Genomic DNA, 14,828 nt, shown 5'->3' with positions numbered 1-14,828 from the left:
TTGGGTAATGAACTTACCTTGGCTCGACTATAGCCCTTGTTTATGGTGACTAAAATTTTCACGCTATGACCTTCTTTGTGGAGTGCTCCATCACTGACATCATCCAACAAAATATCTACAATAGAAGAAGGGAAGTGATCAACCTGACAAATCACATCAGTTATGTTCACATCATCAGTTCAATATTTGTTCAAAGGACTTTTCGGTTAAAAAGAAAAGCTGCCATCACAACAACTTGCAATCATTTTAACCTGTACTTATTCCTAATCCACCTTTTATGTTGGAGGTGAAAAAAACCTTACAATTTGTCAAATTTTGAAGCAATATTAGGAGTTTTAATCATGTAGAAATGAATAGGGAATCCATAAATAAATAAATTCTTGCATTATAGTCTTGCCTTTGCTTTGCTTCTTGGAACATGTTCAAAATTACCGTACGTCTACAAAGTAATGTCATTTAAAACCTAAACTAAGTTTATATCTGTGGGCACTCATTGTGCCCTTTAGAATGTTGTAAGGAGAAAACCAAGAAATCCTTGCATTGATATGTTTGCTTCTAAGTAAAATAGCATTTAATTTCCCTTTTCAGCTGGTATCTCTACTTTCCGTACATGTGGCATGGATAGAGTCTTTTTAACCCCTGCAATACAGGCTTACAAACAGTATCCACTAGAAAGTCACTTTGCAGTCCTGCAGAATATGGGACTGTGCATTCAGCTATTCCTCTAAGAAAAGGTTTCATTTTTCTTGGAAGTAAAGAGTGATTCTGATCTGCTCTGGGACGCTGTTTCTACCTCTTCCCTAACTCCTGAAAATAGAAAGCAGGAGGACGTATTTCCTACTGAAAGCTGAGCCTGCAGCTTTACTACAAGGGATAAAACTGCTGTCTTCCTCTAGAAGTTCTCTCAGAGATTTTACTGTTAGACATTTAACCTATCAAATTAGGAGAGATTATGGATTTGCATTTTCTTCAAAGGGAAGCACAGTAATCCACTACCCTAAATCCTGCTCATTCTTATTGTGGTGATTGAAGAAAAGCATCAACTTCGTGTCATAGTCTGCACAAAGTCAGATTTCACCCAAATTAAATGAGCTGCCAGTAAGATTCAGTCACTTGCTCAATGCAAAAACAAAGGAGTCTTATGAATATGACTTCAATGAATGTATTAAAAAATAAGTCCTCATGTAAAATGTTTGATAACTTACACTCAGATCTAGAAAGCAGATTCTGATGATGGGTTTTTTGTTGTTGGGTTGTTTTTTTTTTATTTTTCTTATTGATCAAATGAAGAAATGTTTTTGTTGTGAGATTAAATAAATCCACATTTATTTTGTTCCAGGCAGAGAGTTTTTCTGTGCCACTAACACTGAATGTTTCACTTGACTTGTCTTGTGTTTTGGCATATTTGACAAACCTTAAGAGTCTCCATAATGTCATAGTTCGTCTGAGGGCAATTTACAATGTTACTGACCCCCTGTGAAATTTTTTAATCTCTAAATGACACTCATGTAGCCTTTTAAATACATTCTTCTGTAAGTCTTAAGGAATGAGGAACCACTCTGTGCCTAGAAAAAAAATTCCACTTTCTAAGAGCTCTCCCTCTCACTGACACAAAGGGCTGAGAAGATGCCTAAGGGGGTCTAATCTCATGGTGGTGCTAATTTCTTTAATTACCTCCTGCGAGGCCTCCTACTTAGGTGCACTATGGTGGCTCCAGCTCACTTGTCTGAGCTCTAGTGTTCTTCTCATCGGACAGTACAGAGAGTCTTGTGCTAGTCCTTGTTTGCTGCTCTTTACTCCAATGTCTGACTGAAATATGTGTGTCTGTGACACCCCTTCCCAGCTTGCCACTCACACCTATCTGGAGGAGATGATCATACCCTTAGGAAGTGGCAATGCTTTGAGCATTGCCAGATGACTGTGGTCATTTGGAGACACTGGTCTCCCAGGAAGTGCCACGGCATTTTTTAATTTGATGAGCCAAAGCCATTGTTATTTCTCTCAGCTTAGTTCCCAGCATGATTAACCTCTTCGTATCTCAGGGACTTTTGCTCAATAGCACTCCAGCTGCCGCAGAAATCCCACAAGGCTTGGTAGGAAGCTGTCACCCTTCCAAGTTCTCTGGCACAGCAACAAAATGATAATCACAATGATCAAAAAGGCTGGATTCACAATCAAATGAAATCTTCCACTCCTCATTAGGCACCCTTATTTCTTTAATTTCTTATAACTAAAAGTAATTACTTTGCATGCTAGAAATGCATTTCGAACCAATAACACAGAAAATTATATAAAGCTTATATTATGTTTATTCCTGTATCTAGACAGAGTTAGTGCCAAACAACAAAGTGCTAATAGTTGCTGCTCATGAAAGAGATTCTACAATTACCTTTTTGAAAAAAAAAATCCATTTTTTATTTATTTTTTTTGTGTGTGTGGATGTGTGAGGAGAAACCAAAGTTAAAACTTTTTCTCCCTGTTTTTGCAACACTTCATTGTATACCAAGGCCCAGCTCAGTCTCATCCCTGCTTAAAGTTAAACCTGGCAAAAAGTAGGCTGGAATGTAAATAAAAAAATATACCAATTTTCATATAAAATTTGATATTAACCAGAAGAAATATTCAAACATCCGTGTAATTAATGACTGGCAAGATAATACAACTAACTGCCAATCCAAATTATAGTCAGGCAGTTTGGCACATTCCCAGTTGTACTCTTGCCTAGACTCTTTGTACAATTATTAGCCACATTTTTATTGCTTCCAGAGACTGCATTATACTTTCTGTGGAGTCTATGCTAATGAGCCCTGCTTTGCTTCTGCTCTGCTCCTGGTTCTAATGTTAGAGACAGCACTTCTGTTTCTTGGCTACATTATTTAAACAAGTGTAGAAGGCTTATTATCATAAACTCTATGGCATGGAAAGTAATCAAATATTAATATTCAGGATGTGGACCAACGTTCTCCTTGCTTTCTCTCATTCTCTGAACACAATGAGAGTGCTTGATAAGCCAGGCAGGGTTTGGCTCCTGTGATAAATGGTGATTTGGTCCAACATAGGCTAACTAGCTATATCACATTAAAAAAATGTAACAGGAAAAGCTAACCGAGACCACCTTCTGCCCCAGCTGCAAATACGAAATGAAGTTAAGGGAGCTGACCAAATGATAAAAGATTTGTAAAACAAAAAAAAAAAAAAAAAAAGAAAGTTTAATGTACTATGCTTATATTTGTCCCATAGGGACAAGAGAATATATCTATAGAGTTGTCAAGTATACTAGAACAGACATTGTCCTTTTCAAACAAATTGTAAACCAGATGACCAAAGGGTATTGTAAACTAGGTAAGTAGAGAGTATCATAGCTAGAAATGAAGCAAACATAACAGTCTGTTACTATTTTCAGAGCCTTCTCAAAGCTACATTTTCAGACACAACTGCCAACATTCTTCCTCATTTCCATTACTGATTGTACATCTGATGTTTACCTGAGTGATATGAGGCATTTTAATTTTCAGGCATGCCTCAAATATGGAGCATTTAGAGGGTGAAAATAGTTAATTCTTACTAATTGCTGAGGCATGCACATGCCCAAAATATGTTTACCTGATGTAACAGATTCTGTGATATTTAAATTGTTCAGAGAAAGTCCTAGTGACTGCCGTGATGAAGAAGATGATGTGCTGCTTGAAGACTCTGATGACGGACGGGCAGGCTTTCCAGTATTTCCAGTCTCTGCCTTTAAACGATCATTTTCAGCTTTCAATATCTCAATTTCATTCTGTATTCAAAAGAAACCAACATAATAGCACAGGAGGTTATTCTTTTGGAAAACCACCGAGGGTGACGACTATTCTGTTTGCCTGCGGGAGCTAACTGGTTTACCCCTTTCACAGCAGTATGTAGCACTATATATCAGAAGTATAACGCAGTCAGTGAAAACTGGATTGCCTTCACTTCTGAAATGAAGGGGAAAAAAAACTATAACCTTGTTTTAGCTTTTGCCTCAAGACAGTTCCTAAACAACATAAGCTTCAAGCTTCTGTGTTTATTGTACAGTTGACCGTAATACAAGTGTGGTGCGAATTTTCCCAGCTATCCCCAGTTTTATAAGCTACTTTCTATTGTCATTTATCTTAGGTAACAATCAGTTAAGAAAGTTATTGTTAAAATCTTGGATATGTCAATGTTTCTGAAGGCACATAAAATTATTACTGCCATAGAATGTAAAATTTAAGCAGTAACTTCACAGAGGAGAAATGAAATTAAAAATGGGCAATTAGAAATCGATAGTTTAACAGTTTCATAACCCTTCTTGCTATCAGATAAAACTTTTTGATCATTCAAACATGGGATTGTTCACGTAACGGCCAGCAAACCCTCTTTGATGAAAACAGACAGTGACAGATGAATCAGAACAACTCGGAATTTTTTTTAGCTAAATCCTCTGTGGTGCCAAGTGATTATTGAATGTACAATAATAAAATGAAAACTTAGCCTGAGAACAGCCTGGTACCAGCTAAATCTAGCTTTCAGTCGCTTCACGAAGCACAGTACAAAGCAACTGCTTATTCTTGCAGATGGTTTTGCACATCAAATTTAATTCCACATTCACTAACACTCTGCTAAAAGTCCTGTTCTTTTATGAAGGCTCTATAGCTACATTATACAAGTAAAAACATAAGGGATAGCATCACAAAAAACACCACAACAGCTACAAAAAGATTAGACCGTATAGCCAAAGTTGAGGAGATAGTGAAAGGGAAGGGACAAACCAGCAAAATAGTGACAGAAGGTAACAGATGAATGCACCAGTTTAGCCTGAGGTTCAAATCAGGAGCTATGGTGAAATAAGTCACAAAATCTCCATCTACTCTGCAATTTATGCTGGTTAATTACACAACTCAGCAGTCTTCCATTCAGCTGAGCTTTAGATTTTTAAGGTGCTTCGAACGCACACGGTATTCATATATCATTCTTATCAATCCAACTTTCTCCCCTTACCAGTCCTCATCAATTCACCAAAACATCACAGATTCTGGCAGCTTCAAGGTGGCTGCCTGTCCTTTTGGGAAAACTTCAGAAGAAGTAGCAATTACCAGCGACAGCATCTGAACTAGTCACCTCTGTCCAGCTTTGGTGAAATTCAGACCTTGGAGGCCTGTGACTACAGCAGACGCTTCTCTCCGGGGAGTTCATCTGGTTTACTCAGTCACGTCCTGGTGTAAGACCATAATCAGCAGATAAGCCTTTACGTCCTGTTCTCCTCCATTGCAATTAAGTGTATTCTATCCCTTACAGTTCCTAAAAAAATTTGGTGGCTCCAGATCAAATGCTTTACTTATGTCTGGACAATTGAAAGCCGTATTTACAGACCAGTTCTCGATTATTCTTCCCCCTATTTGAGAGTTCTGCCAAATATCCCATAGCAATGTTGGCACCTAGTGGTGTGAGCACCTGGGTGGATGGCAGGTACCACAGATGTTTAAAGGTGACTGAGACTGCTATAGGCATGGTATAAACAAAGAGGTCTAGAAAAGACAGCAAGCATCCTGAATCTGGTAGTTATGAAATCAGCCGCTGTGGACACCTATACAAATCTGCCTACAGGTGCACCTGATCTAAGCACCCAGCATGGAGTAATTCAGCTGAGAAGCCACTGCGGCTGGATTCAGCTGTGTAAATGTGGGTTTCCAGTGACATTGTAAACATGGTCTTCCATGGGTAGAATGCTAAACCTACAAGTCCTGTGCCGTTGCAAATACCTGAGGCTAGTTCGAACGGTAACAGGTGCCTACGCTCAAGCAGCTCAATATCACCCTTTATATGTATTTTAGGATGATTTTAGGATAGCTCTCTAGGCCCCACTACTGCAGGACTAAAACTCAATTGACTACAACAGGAATTTATCACCTAGCTCATACCTAGGCACCTAAATGCAGCTGTCCTAATCACAACCTGAATCTCCACCCCGTGGCCTTTATTCTGTTTCCCAAATACAGGTTTATAGTCCCTTCAGGGATGTCCCAGGTATCTCACCTGTCGTTACAGAAGGGCCCAGATCTACTGAAGGACCTATGTCATACTTTGTGGATGTTGTAGATATTTTTGGGCACCCAACATGACACTAGACACTTGAATGTGGGCAACAGAGCTGAGTCCCATAAAGCTCCGTGCTCCACTGAAGAACGCTGCCATTCTTTTTGCATCCTTTCAGCCTCATGAAAAGGAAAGTCTTCTGATGAAAAATGTGTTCAGGAAGGATTTGGAGCAGTGTCACAAAATAATGTAGTGAAATTTTAGTGACGTGGATACAATAATTCAGTTCAATTTTACATTCTTTGCTTTGGCAAGCCATGACTGGGTTAGGAATCAGAAATGATAAGAAAGTATGCACATACACCCCCAGCCCCCCCCCCAGCCCAAGGATTTAAAGCTCTGTAGAAATCACTTCTTGATCTGCTTGTCTGTCATGTTGCTTTCCCCAGTCATAGGGGTTGATAACAAATATCCTTTGGGCAGGGATTATGTCTCCTCCGTATCTCTTAAACATATTTTAGCTATTAATATAAATGCTCAGAATATCATTATTATTAGGTGAACCCATCATACTCATCCTTTGGAAGCACTGTGAATCCAGCAATTTACATTGTATTGACATTTTTTTGGTACCTGAAACAAAATACTGGGAAAGGAAATACACCAGGCTTACCTTTGGGGTGCACCCCTGTCATCACTTAAGCTACTGCACTGACCTGCATGCGGTTCATGGCTTCCCGAATCTGATCCAGATGGTGTGCAGAGCTAAGGGCTTCAAGACGAATGTCCGTTAATTTTAGCTCTTTCTCCCTCAGCTCGCTCTTTAGCTGAAGAATAATTTCAGCCTCTGCCTCTGTGCACTCACAGATCCTAAAGAGGAGCAGGAAACAGGCAGGAGATTAAAGGAAGGTTCTCCCCCCAAAGCAATGTCATTACCAAATATCAAAGTACAGAGAATGCTTGCTGCTGGTGAAACCTATGAGTGAAGAAAGACTCTTATCAAAGAAACATGAAAAGGCTCAAATTGCAAATTAAAAAAGGAAAAAGCCCTCTCCAGATGAAATGATCAGCTTGCTTTATACATTTCCAGCTTAGTTAGGTAGTTCCCTATGGTGAATAAAAGTTGTGAAAAACTTTTCAGAAATCTTTTTTTTGAGTGTGTATCATCCATTGGTTTTAATTTGATTTTATATCTGCATCATGTCTTTGGTGCAAAGGTTATAATTTTCTTAAGTAGTAACAGTCAGAACTGAAGTATGTTGATTAAACTACGCTACTGGTATTTATTATCTGTTAGGCATCAACAGTTTTCTCTGTTTTGAACAGGACACAAAGAGACAGTCCTTGACTTCATGTTCTAAAGATTTTGATCTGTAATAATTTTGATTTGTGATGGTTGACTTTTTGCCTATAGTCTGTCATTTGGTAATGTATGGTATCTGAAATCATGCTGGTTGGTTTTGGTTGTTTTTTCCTTAAAGACTGGATTAAAAGTAATCACCGTGTGATTATTTTTCATGAGCATTAATTTTAAGGGAAGAAACCATTATATTGTGAGAAAGGATCAAAACATGACTAGCCCAGGGACCCACAACTGTCCAGTTCTCATGTTAGACTGTTTTGCTTCTCTGCGTCATCATCAGACCTAGTTCCATTGCATAATAGAACCAGTAGAAAATAAACCACTGAATTTTGGCTACATTGTTACACTAAGCAATATTTTCAGTCACTAAATGTTATCTGGTATTTATTACTGCCACTATAAACAGTTAATATTTGCAGAACAATTTAAATATGAAAAATACTTTATAGTAATAAGTATTATTATTTGGATTATTACTACTAATATACAAACAAGAAACAGAGGTCAACTTTTAATTGCCAGAATGCATGCAAATGCATTTTGGGAAAGAAGATGCAGCACTCTTCAGGTCAGCAGTTGGGTATACAACTCCATGCCCCACACTCAATTTTACCGGGATCTATGCTTGTAGACCACGTGACCGTTTTGCCTTTTCTTTGGTGCCCAGACTAGAGATGACCTGCATACACATGTATTAGACAGATGCAATTGGAAGAAAGTAAAGGTAATGGTTTAGAACATGAGACTCAGGTCAAGAAAATATATAAAGAAAGCGTAAGCAAAGGGAAGATGAAGAAGTTCACGGCTAATAAAAAAATACAGCAAACTGAAGAAGGAAAATAATGAATATCATTCACAATGTGCACAAATATTTTAAGTGTGAGTAAAAATGAATAAACGCATACACTAGGATTTTTTTCCAAATATTATGATACAGTTCTTGGTTTGATGTGCCCACACCTATGCTAACCAAATAAGAAATGAAATTTTATTTACATGCATACTTTATCTCATACAACAACTTGGACAACTGGGAATGTATCTATTTGTTGGCTATTTTCTTTTCGTCTTTTTGCAGCACATCTTGAGAAGGGATGGACAAAAAGACCTTGGCAAGCCAACTTTAAAGAAGATAAAAATGAACCAGGAAGCAGGGCGATGGCTCTGGAAGACGCAGGAAAAATCTGTCTAGACTGGTAAGATAAGCAGCATGGAAGCAGAAAGTATGAACTGAATTTTCTTTTGCAGATTCCTGAGCATTTCAACACTCAGTTCCCACTACTAAAAAATTACACAAGAAGATGGAACCTCATCAGAAGAAAGAAAACCAAAAAGATAAGTTAGCATTTCTGAGCAGTCACAGAAAGAAGCTCAGAAACCTGATTAGTCTTCAGCCAAAGGTTCAAAGTAATTAGACAGAAAGAGTTTTACTTTTTCTTTCCTGTTGCAATCTCAGGATTTACAAATCAATAGGTTGCTTTGGGTAGAAGAAGTAAGTGAGTCAGGATCTTTGAACAGAGGATACTGGCAGTTATGAAAAATCTTGAAGGTGACAGAGGCTTAAATTATACAATGGAAAACTGAGCCTTCCAAAGAAAGTAACATTATCAGCATAACAGACAAGGAAATAAATCTAAATAAATATGTTTTACGTAATCTCTCTGTGGAAGGGAAGGAATCTATGTTATTCTGTGTAGAAAGGTCACAATAATAAAAATGCAATAATATGATCTGAAAGACCAGTGTTTAAAAATGCTATGGAGGAAGAATCAGAAGGCTGTGATTTGAAAAGAATTTAGGAAGTTAAGGCTCAGAGACCAAATAGCCATGGGAAGAGCTTGGGATGAAGGACTAGATATGTAGTTTAGCCCTTGATAAATTCTGTTAACACCAGTACATCTAAAGAGCAAGTCAAAGAGACAGAGAAAAAAGCAAGGTTGGCAGAATGGAAACAGGACAAGGTTATGAGAGCAGATCTGCGACTCATTAGTAAATAATTTTGTAGAATAAAAATTTTTTTTTTAAGTTCAGGCACTTTTTGTTAAGGCTTTTACTAGTGATTTTTAAGTTGATAACAAATCAGACTCAACAGTCCCGAACGTATAAATCCTCCTCTCAAAGCACACATATACCTGAAACCATAAAAGTGTGTGCTTCCAATAAAAAAACCCAACAAAACTAGAGATCTAGATGAGTCTCACTAGTCTGTATGGAATGTGAGGAAAGAAAAACATTTATTGTGGCGGGGTTTCTTTTGTGGGAATATTTGCTGTCAAACTCCTAAACCTAGTATATAAAAATCATGAGAGTCTATAAAAAGTTAATCGTAAAAGGCACCTAACTTAATGCAGGAAAATTCTATTCTAAAGCTCAGTAATCAGTCATGAGACTGGAATTCCCCAAGTGCTTTAAGGAAGAGTAGTTTTGACCTGATTACTCTCGATTAGGACGAGGAAAGTAAGGCTGACATCCGCAGTATGCATTTGTTGGTTCAGAGAGGTTGGTTTCCCCATATTGGAAAAAGTTATGAGTTTAGCAGAATGAACAAAAATTAGGTAGAATAATATGAATGGGAGCTGAGAACTCCATAAGAAGAATATATTAGACATCCAAAAAATAATGAAGAAATGGGATGGCTTTTGACTGATGACTTGTTCTCAGTCCTGAAACCTTAAGGACGGTGATTTGAATAAAAGATAAAGGTAAAATGCCACAAAAAAATCCAAGCTGATAAAAGAGGGGAAGTAGATTAAAAATTATATAAATCAGTAGCTACAAAGTAGATAAAATAGTAACAAAGAGATTATAATCTTGTAAAACTTCACAGCCAGCTGGAAAATAAAAGTACATTTTTATTATGTCATGAAGAAAGGCAACTGTAGTGTTTGGCCTTTACTAAGTGGATATGATAAAGTTGTTAATCGTGCAGGCAGAGGACAACATAAGCTTTTCGATATGCATTTAGAAAGAAGTTTGTACTGCTAGATGATTTTGGGTAAAGGCTGTGAAAGGAGGAGACAATGACCTAAGAAAAAGCTGCTGGAAAAGTAGGGTGTAAATGGAGTGAAGCTCATGAGAAATCTGTCAAATGGATGGAGCACAAGATTAAAAGATCACAGCTATTGTCACTGGTTTTGGAACTGCAAATGGGCACACTTGAGGAGATCTGTCTCACAGTCCATCCCATTTGGGAAGAAAGGTTTGTCAAGAGAGAGACTTACGCAGATGCTGACTGTGATGGTTTCATTGATGTTGCCCCACACTCTCCTGAGCTGTGGGGCAATTTGGGTGACGAAGGAAGAGAGGAGTCTGTCAGCTCTTCTATGTCCGAATGTGAGGAAGGAGGCTTGGTGGACTTCTTCTTTCCAAAGGCCTGTTTGAAAGAGCTTCTTAGCTGGAAAACAAACATAGAGTAAGATTATTTCCCTTGTCATGGCAATTTGCGTGCAGCTCATGTTTCGAAGAGTTAGTTTGCAGATGCCATCCTAGCCACTGCCTGAGGTCAGTATACAGAAGCAAGGTATTAACATATGCAACACGGTATCTCTAAAAACATGATACGGTGCTTTGTTTTGACTTTATTAATCCAGCGCAGCGCAAACATAATGCTATGGAAAAAGTGCAGGACCGAGTGGTACGGCTATGGGAGAGGGGTGCTCATTTAAAACCATTAAGCCCCAGTGGAATCCCATTCCCATGGCATTCCCTCCAAGGGCTGGCTTTAAATAACCACTTTGCATCTAGGTACAGCCAGAACCTGCTGTTTCTAAATGCTGAAATCAAAAGACAAGTCCAATTTACTGGGTTTGCCAATTTACTTTCCCCGTGAAAAATTTGAATGGCCAAACTATGCAAATGCTACGGTTTGGATCACAAGCGAGAGGATTTAAGCTGGGACATGAGGCTTGCTTTTTTGTACTGCTGAGAAGAATGTTAGCTGAAAGGTATATACTCTTTGCTGCAGTTTCGTTTAGAGTAGTAAGATCTCTGAACGTACAAGCATTGCCTTTTCCCTCTAGAAGCTCTTACCCAGTATTGAAAAGGGACAGAATAGCCAAAGAGCCATTTATTTCAGGAGCCAAGACGACAACAGTTTTGTCTGCAGTAAATTTTAACTAGCCCATTCGTTGATACCTTTATCTAAATACAGAAAATGTTCATCTAAGGAAAAATATGGTTGATTTTTGTTTTTATTTTCAGAATATTGTTCTGATTAAAATTGTATAGAACTCAATGACAAACTGGTTCCTCTATAAAAAATCAGGTATTCAAACATGTTATTTTCATGATATACTTCGAGAGTGGGGAGTGTGACCACTGATCAGAGAAACGTTATTTAAGTCCTTTCCAGCTCATGATATCTAACGAGAAAGAAATGGATTTTGGCTACACTCCCCCTTTCTATAGCCTAAACTTTGAGATTAAAATGAATAGAGACAAACTGAGAAGACATACAGGATAATCTGTTTTTAGAAAGTATAAAAGCCTACTGCCAAAATAAATAGCAATCATGCCAAGATAGGGTTCTTTATAGATGCATGCCAAATTTTCCATGGTTTATATTCACCTCACTTCCTCTAGAGTTCACCTTGCAGAAACATGAAAGAGTGTGGAATTACAAATCAAGGGAATGAAGGCTGAGCAGTATTTTAAAACAAATGTTTATGCAGGTAATATTTTTAAAACAACAAAAACATATTTTCTGATTATTTACTGAAAGTATTTGATTAAACCCTTAGTGCTATGTGGTATTTGTGTATTCCAGTTGAGAAGCATCTTAATTTCTTTAAACACCATACTACTTTTACATGAGAATTCTTAAGAGATTTCAACTCCCTTCATAGCTGGTTAACATATTCGAGTGAAGTCTTTGAATCAAACTCTGACTGAAGAAAAATCAGAGTTTCAATGTGGCCCAGAGATGGTTTTGGTCGTAACAGCTATTTTTTATTTACTTATTTTTTAATTATCCTGATTTATGCAAATAATTCACAGCTGATATTCAACAATTTTTAGTTTGCTGGTAGTGTCACAGTATGGATACACGTGAATTGCTTTGTATCTGTCTGGCCCCACAAGAATATTGTAGATGAAATGGACCATTATGCTGCTCAGGCACTAGGAAATGACATAATAGCTAAAAGATAGGTTTAAACCTGCTAAGCACTTACCCAGTTTTTCTTTTTCTTTTTCTTGGAGTCAGCGTCATTACCACTGCCAATGCTTGAATGGCTTGTAGCACTGTTGATGCTGGAAACACTTTCTGAAGAATGTTGCCGCCTTATACGTAAATCTAAAGTAAAGAAATTACAGTGAAATCCATCTGTTCTCTGTTTCAATATAATAATCATTCTTGTATTTATGTAGCTTCTTCCTCCTCAAAGGGAGTCTAGATGAACATAATGAACATTGATGCTTGCAGTGGCTCGGATTCAAGCTATTGTAGCCTGTGAGAAACCACATAGTGGTGAATGGGGATGCATACAATTAGGTTAACACTTAGGAGCTTCTCCAAACTGGGGTCTTATTGGGATGAAGGCAAGGACCCTGCACAGTAATCTATGCAGGTGTAACCTCGTAGCTAAGCACTTTCTGTTACAGATGGATTACTTGACTTTTTGCTGTCACAGGTACCGGTGTTCTTTTTCCGAGGAGAATAGGTGCTACTTGACTTGTAGCAGGCCTAATCAGCGTTCAGATGCTACTTTCTAATATACCATGATGGAAATAAGCAGGCAGGAGTTCATTAAAAATGAATGAAACCAAATAACCAAGAAGTGGAGAATATTAGAAATGGCTGGTGAGGCATTTGAGTTTCTATTTCTTAAAAGTCTCTGATAACTATATCTTAATCACTGGAAAATATTCTTGCAGAACATACCCACTAATACCAAGGGAAATTACTTTTTTGATTATTTTTTACTTCCTAGAATTCAGCTTTGCTATACTCAAGTCATGCAATGAAATGACCTTAAAGCAAACATCTAAATAATGACCTCTTTAAAGAAAGATCAATGACACTGTCAAAAATAAATGCTGCTATTATTTATTTTCTTCAAGTAATTCCTTTGCTGTTGCTTATCAACAGACACTTTTGAAGTATATATTTATCATGTGACTTCTGCCTAACTGCAATGAGAAATTAATTCAGAATCTGAAATTTAAAATCCCTGCTTTCCTGCACTGATTTAGCACCTCGTGAAGGAGCTGAGCTGTTGTCAGTCCATCTCTTAACAAGGAGTACACTGATTTTTAGAGCTACAGCTTACACTGGATTTCCCAGCTATAACCATGTTTCACCATAAGACTTAATTAGTGTCTTGGGTGTACTTCAATATACAACCACAGCGACAGGGTTAACCCAGCAAGCAATTCCTGGCCACCCAGTTCTGAGGTGACAAGGCTCCAGGAACTCTGGCAAACAGGAAGCTCGTGCAAGGTTTCCAGCTCTGGAAATGCCACAAGTATGCCTACCATGCACTGCAGAATGTGCTTGCCCTTGCAACAGAGCCCCCAAAACAACAGAAAAGTAGTGACTTAGCTTTTTTTTTTTTTTTTCTGGGAGAAACTCTGCATTTATTTTAATAGTGACAAAAACATACCTTTGTGGGTATGATCAGGACCGTTCAAGGCTCCTTGAATAGCAGCTTGCGCAGCAGAATTCTGGGCTTTCAGCATTTCAATGGTTTCCCTTAGCTCTATAAGCTCAGATTCCTGTGGGAAGAGCAAAGAGAGCTCAAAATATATGGCACAAGAACAATCATAGAATCATAGAATCGTTGAGGTTGGAAGGGACCTTTAAGATCATCGAGTCCAACCTTTAGCCTACCCTGACAAGAGCCACTTCTAAACCATGTCCCTAAGTGCCCCATCTACCCTTTTTTTAAACACCTCCAGGGATGGTGAATCCACCACCTCCCTGGGCAGCCTATTCCAATGTTTAATAATCCTTTCAGTGAAAAAATGTCTCCTAATATCTAATCTAAACCTCCCCTGACGTAACTTGAACCCGTTTCCCCTCGTCCTATCACTTGTCACCAGGGAGAAGAGGTCAGCCCCCATCTCTCTACAACCTCCTTTCAGGTAGTTGTAGAGGGTGATAAGGTCTCCCCTCAGCCTCCTCTTCTCCAGGCTAAACAACCCCAGCTCCCTCAGTCGTTCTTCATAAGGTTTGTCCTCCAGACCCCTCACCAGCTTTGTAGCCCTTCTCTGGACACGCTCCAACACCTCAATGTCCCTCTTGTAGCGAGGGGCCCAAAACTGAACGCAGTACTCGAGGTGGGGCCTCACCAGTGCCGAGTACAGGGGGATGATCACTTCCCTAGTCCGGCTCACCACACTATTCCTGATACAGGCTAGGATGCTGTTGGCCTTCTTGGCCACCTGGGCACACTGCGGGCTCATATTCAGCCGGCTGTCAACCAACACC

General features: G+C 38.5%; 1 protein-coding gene across 19 annotated transcripts in view; it reads right to left on the bottom strand.

The window, feature by feature from the left end:
* Positions 1-14,828, bottom strand: part of NAV3 (neuron navigator 3) — a 565,631-nt gene that overhangs the window by 13,512 nt on the left and 537,291 nt on the right. For all 19 annotated transcript variants that reach the window (XM_074573833.1, XM_074573778.1, XM_074573817.1 and 16 more), the window contains 6 exons: positions 14,002-14,113; positions 12,571-12,692; positions 10,621-10,793; positions 6,753-6,906; positions 3,604-3,778; positions 18-115 (listed from right to left, as the gene is read on the bottom strand). In XM_074573833.1, coding sequence (XP_074429934.1) covers positions 18-115; positions 3,604-3,778; positions 6,753-6,906; positions 10,621-10,793; positions 12,571-12,692; positions 14,002-14,113 — 834 coding nt within the window. The remainder of the gene's footprint in view (positions 1-17; positions 116-3,603; positions 3,779-6,752; positions 6,907-10,620; positions 10,794-12,570; positions 12,693-14,001; positions 14,114-14,828) is intronic.

Source organism: Larus michahellis, chromosome 1, assembly GCF_964199755.1.
Source record: "Larus michahellis chromosome 1, bLarMic1.1, whole genome shotgun sequence".
In the NCBI taxonomy this organism is placed as follows: domain Eukaryota; kingdom Metazoa; phylum Chordata; class Aves; order Charadriiformes; family Laridae; genus Larus; species Larus michahellis.
This window is presented reverse-complemented; position numbering and strand designations above follow the sequence as displayed.